Below are 4103 nucleotides of genomic sequence, written 5' to 3' on the forward strand. Positions count from 1 at the left end.
TAGGGAAAAGTCAGCTCTTTGAATAGACTTTATTTATTTACAAGACTATGTCTTTTTGAGGTTTTTTTCCCACATCTTCACAGCTCAGCATAGCTCTGAAGATAAGGTTTTATGAGCAGTGGTGATGTTATAGTGTGATTTTTTTCAGAAACCATTAATCACTAGTTATATTTTATTTGTATTACAGTACTGACATTTTTCAGTATGTGTTTCAAATGTAGCAGCAACCCTTAACTAATCAAAGCCCATCTAAGATAGTTGAGATTTCAGCTTCTTACTCTCCTGTTCGCTGTGTCTTCTGCTTATGTGAAGAATAAGCAGATGTATTTGCAAGAAGCACAACAAAAAAAATTTGTAGTGACACAAGTGAAATACTATGCAGTTTAAACATGTTAGTTTTCGATACAGTGCACAATTACAACATCCTCATTATGACCTGAATATCCACCTCTTTTAGAAGTTCAAACACTTAGAAACTTTCCTCAGATTTTTATTTGGAAATGTGAGATAATTGACAATTAGATTAGTATGTACAAGGAGCAATTTAGACAGCAAAGGCAGACACTATGTCTGTGTATGTGGTGTACTGGGATACAGTAAAGAATAACTTTGAAGCTGTGAGGAAGTAAATTGTAATGTTAGTCCTGAATTTAACACACCACAGAAATTGCACTTCCAGTTCAGTTTCTACCTTCATGAATCAAATAATACTCTTCATCTAGAGGATGTATAGGGATTTTAGAACAGATCATCCTGGCTTTTAGTGTAATTCTGGAGCTCTTTTCAGACCCTGAAATTTGGTTGGAGAAAGATATAATGCATATTGGAGAAACCATTTTTCTGATTAAACTGAGACTTTGTTCAGGCAAGGTTAAAAATGCAGTTGTAATCTGCAGATAATAAATGCTAGTAAAAGATGTAAGACAGAACTTACAGAAAGCCTGGATTCTTGGAAGTGTGAAAGTGCAGTGAGCAAAGCTGTGCTTTGAAACTGCTTAAGGAAGAGAAATTTGGCTTTCTTCCATGGAATCTGCCCAAGAAAATGTAGTCTTTCAGTCATGAGTTCTTGCAGTGTACAGCCACTAGATGAAACATCCTGTCTGCTTCTAGCTGCTTGTTTTGATAGTGGTATTTGCAGTACTGACAACACAGGTAATTTGATTTCTAAGTCTTCTGTCTTGTAAAGGAGTTTGCAGCACTTCTTTATCTTGCTGTTTGATTTGTTTCAAAATGGCCTCACACTAAGTTTCTTAGTAGTGAAGATGGTTTGGATTGATGCTGTTCTTTACTTTCATCAGCATCAGAAGAGTGTGCTCTCCTCCTAGAATAGATACTTCAGGTTTGAGGCATGGTCATTTACTTAAAGTAAGTTTAGGGGAGTGCTTTCCTAAATCTATGTGTAAGAAAACTTCCAGCCACTGGTTTCAGCCTGGGGTTTACTGAGAATGTTCCCATCATTGGAGATTGCAGCAGGTCCCTGGTACACGTCAGAGCTGTCCTTCTGGATGCAGTTTGGCTGAGAGTGTGTTTAGCCAACTAGCACCTGGGGGCAGCTGTGTCCAGAGGAATGATTCTGCTCCATGAACTTCGCTGTAGCTTCTCCTCCTGAGTGGAGTGTCTTTTTTTCTGTCTTGACTAATTCTTTTAATTTATGAGTGATAGTGTGAGTGGAAACATTATTTGCATACCCTCATAGGCTGTGCTTTTTTTAGTAATTTTATTGGGTTTGCTTGCTTTTTGCTATCTGTATTTCAGTGTTGTTTTCCCAGGCTCCCTGGGCTGCATTATGCATATTACTCCCAAAAGTAATTTTGACAGAGCCATTGTTTTAGTTCCTCGCCATGAAGACAAGGGAAATGCAGCTGTTTTGCTTTTCATTTTCTTACAGCCACCTAAGATGTGTAGTGCTTGTCACTCTCAGAGACATCAAGCAAGGAGAAGAACTTTTTTCTAATTACTACACTGTTGTCAACTGAATTGATTCCAGACTGAAGAAATCTGTATCATTAAAATACTGTATGTGTAACCTCAAGCTTCCTGAGTGTTTTTACATAATGGAGGACTGTAGCTTTACTCTTTAGAAAGCTGCAGTCTGTTAATTCTCAAAAAATACTCCACATTTGATGCAGAGGTGAAATTTCAACTGCTGATATCATGAAGTTCTCAGCTGTTTACTGTTGTTGATAGTATTGCTTATCAGTGTCCATACAATAATAGCTCATAAAATAAAAACTTAAGTTCTGTTCCTATCATTTAATCTTCTAGTTCACACACTTGTCTGTAACTGTGACTTATTTTTACTGCTTTGCCATTTCACTTCTTATGCTTAGAATGGACACAATTAGTAAAAATTACTTGCCTCTTGTGAACTATTCCTTTGATAATCCTCATAGTTCATAGTAATTACTAGTTCTCAGAATAATGGAGTCACCAAGGCTGGAAAAGACCTTTAAGTCCAGCCTATGACCTAACACCACCACATCAGCTGGACCATGGCACTAAGTGCTGCATCCAGCCTTGCCTTGAACACACCCAGGGATAGTGCCTCCACCACTTCCCTGGGCAGTACATTCAAGTGTCTAATCACCTTCTCCCTGAAGAAGTGCTTCCTATCCAACTTAAATCTCCTGTGGAGCAGCTTGAGGCCATGCCCTCTTGTCCTGTTGCTAGTTGCCTGGAAAAACAGTCCAGCCCTCCCCTGACTACAACCTCCCTTCCAGCAGTTGAAGAGAGTGAGAAGGTCCCCCCCTGAGTCTCCTCCAGGCTAAACAGCACCAGCTCCCTCAGCCTATCCCTATAAGACTTTCCTTCTAGTGCTTCCACCAGCCTTGTTGCTCTCCTCTGGACCTGCTCCAACACCTCAATATCCTTGAAGTGAAGGGCCCAGAACAGCACACATTACTCAAGGTAAGGCCTCACCAGTATTGTGTACAGGGGAGAAACACATCCCTGCTCCTGCTGGCCACACTATTCCTGATACAAGCCAGGATGCCATTGGCCTTCCAGGCCACCTGGGCACACTGCTGGCTCATGTTCTACTGGTTGTCAACCAGCGCTCCCAGGTCCCTCTCTGCAGGGCTACTTTCCAGCCACTCTTCCCCCAGCCTGTAGCTCTGCCTGGGGTTATTGTGGCCAAAGTGCAGGACCTGGCACTTGGTCTTGTTGAATTTCATGCCATTGGCCTTGGCCCATTGACCCAGCCTGCCCAGATCTTTCTGCAGCTTCTTCCTGCCCTCCAGCAGATCAACACTCCCCCCTGGCTTCCCCACACCCAGGTCATCACTAAAGATGTTGAATAGCACTGGGCCCAGCACTGATCCCTGGGGGACACCACTGGTCACCAGACACCAGCTGAATGCAGCTCCATTCCCCATCACTCTCTGTGCCTGGTCATCCAACCAGTTTTTAACCCAGCAAAGGGGGCACCTGTCCAAGCCATGGGCTGCCAGCTTCTCCAGGAGGATGCTGTGGGAGACTGTGTCAGAGCCTTGGCTGAAGTCAAGGTATGAACCAGTCAACGAGGTCAGGCTGACAGGTCTATAGCTCCCTGGATCCTCCTTCTGGCCCTTCTTGTGGATGGGCATCACTTTTGCCAAACTCCAGTCATCCAGGACCTCCCCAGTCAGCCAGGACTGGGGTCACGAGCCAGTGCTGTCACAGAGGCTACTGGCTTTCAGGATGCTTCTGCGACTTCCCCCCATAGCATGGAGGGGTCTTTAAAACAGACCAAGGGCAGGCGTGGCGCTCCACCTGCAGAGCGTTGGTCACTGCGGGACTGAATCGTAGAGCACAGGTTAGAACATCACCCTCACCATGCCCAAAAATTGTTACTGAGACCAGTGTTGAGTTAATGAATTAACCAGTTTATTAAGGGTTAACACAAACTGAAGGACCAAGGTTCAGGAGAGGTAGACTAGGGATATGTCAGGGAAATAATTCAAAGGTACTATGATCTCATTCAATGCACACTCCGAGGGAGGGGTGTGGAATCAATGGAGTAAAAGGGTAGGAGTTGAGCCCGGCAGGGAATTTAGGGATGGGGGGCTTAGAGGGAGGGGGGATGAGATATTGAGGCGGGAAGCTGCGGCTCCGGGCCAGTTTGT

The 4103-nt window shown here is 43.8% G+C and overlaps 1 protein-coding gene across 1 annotated transcript in view; it reads left to right on the forward strand.

Moving 5' to 3' along the window:
* Nucleotides 1–2023, forward strand: part of SETD9 (SET domain containing 9) — a 9291-nt gene extending 7268 nt beyond the window's left edge. Inside the window, exon 6 of the mRNA XM_010005403.1 lies at nt 1889–2023. Within this exon, the coding sequence (XP_010003705.1) occupies nt 1889–1976 (88 nt within the window). The 3' untranslated portion in view covers nt 1977–2023. The remainder of the gene's footprint in view (nt 1–1888) is intronic.
* The last annotated feature ends 2080 nt before the right edge of the window (nt 2024–4103 follow it).

The sequence above is a fragment of the Chaetura pelagica genome, unplaced genomic scaffold (assembly GCF_000747805.2).
Source record: "Chaetura pelagica isolate M959 unplaced genomic scaffold, ChaPel_1.0 scaffold37, whole genome shotgun sequence".
Lineage (NCBI taxonomy): Eukaryota > Metazoa > Chordata > Aves > Apodiformes > Apodidae > Chaetura > Chaetura pelagica.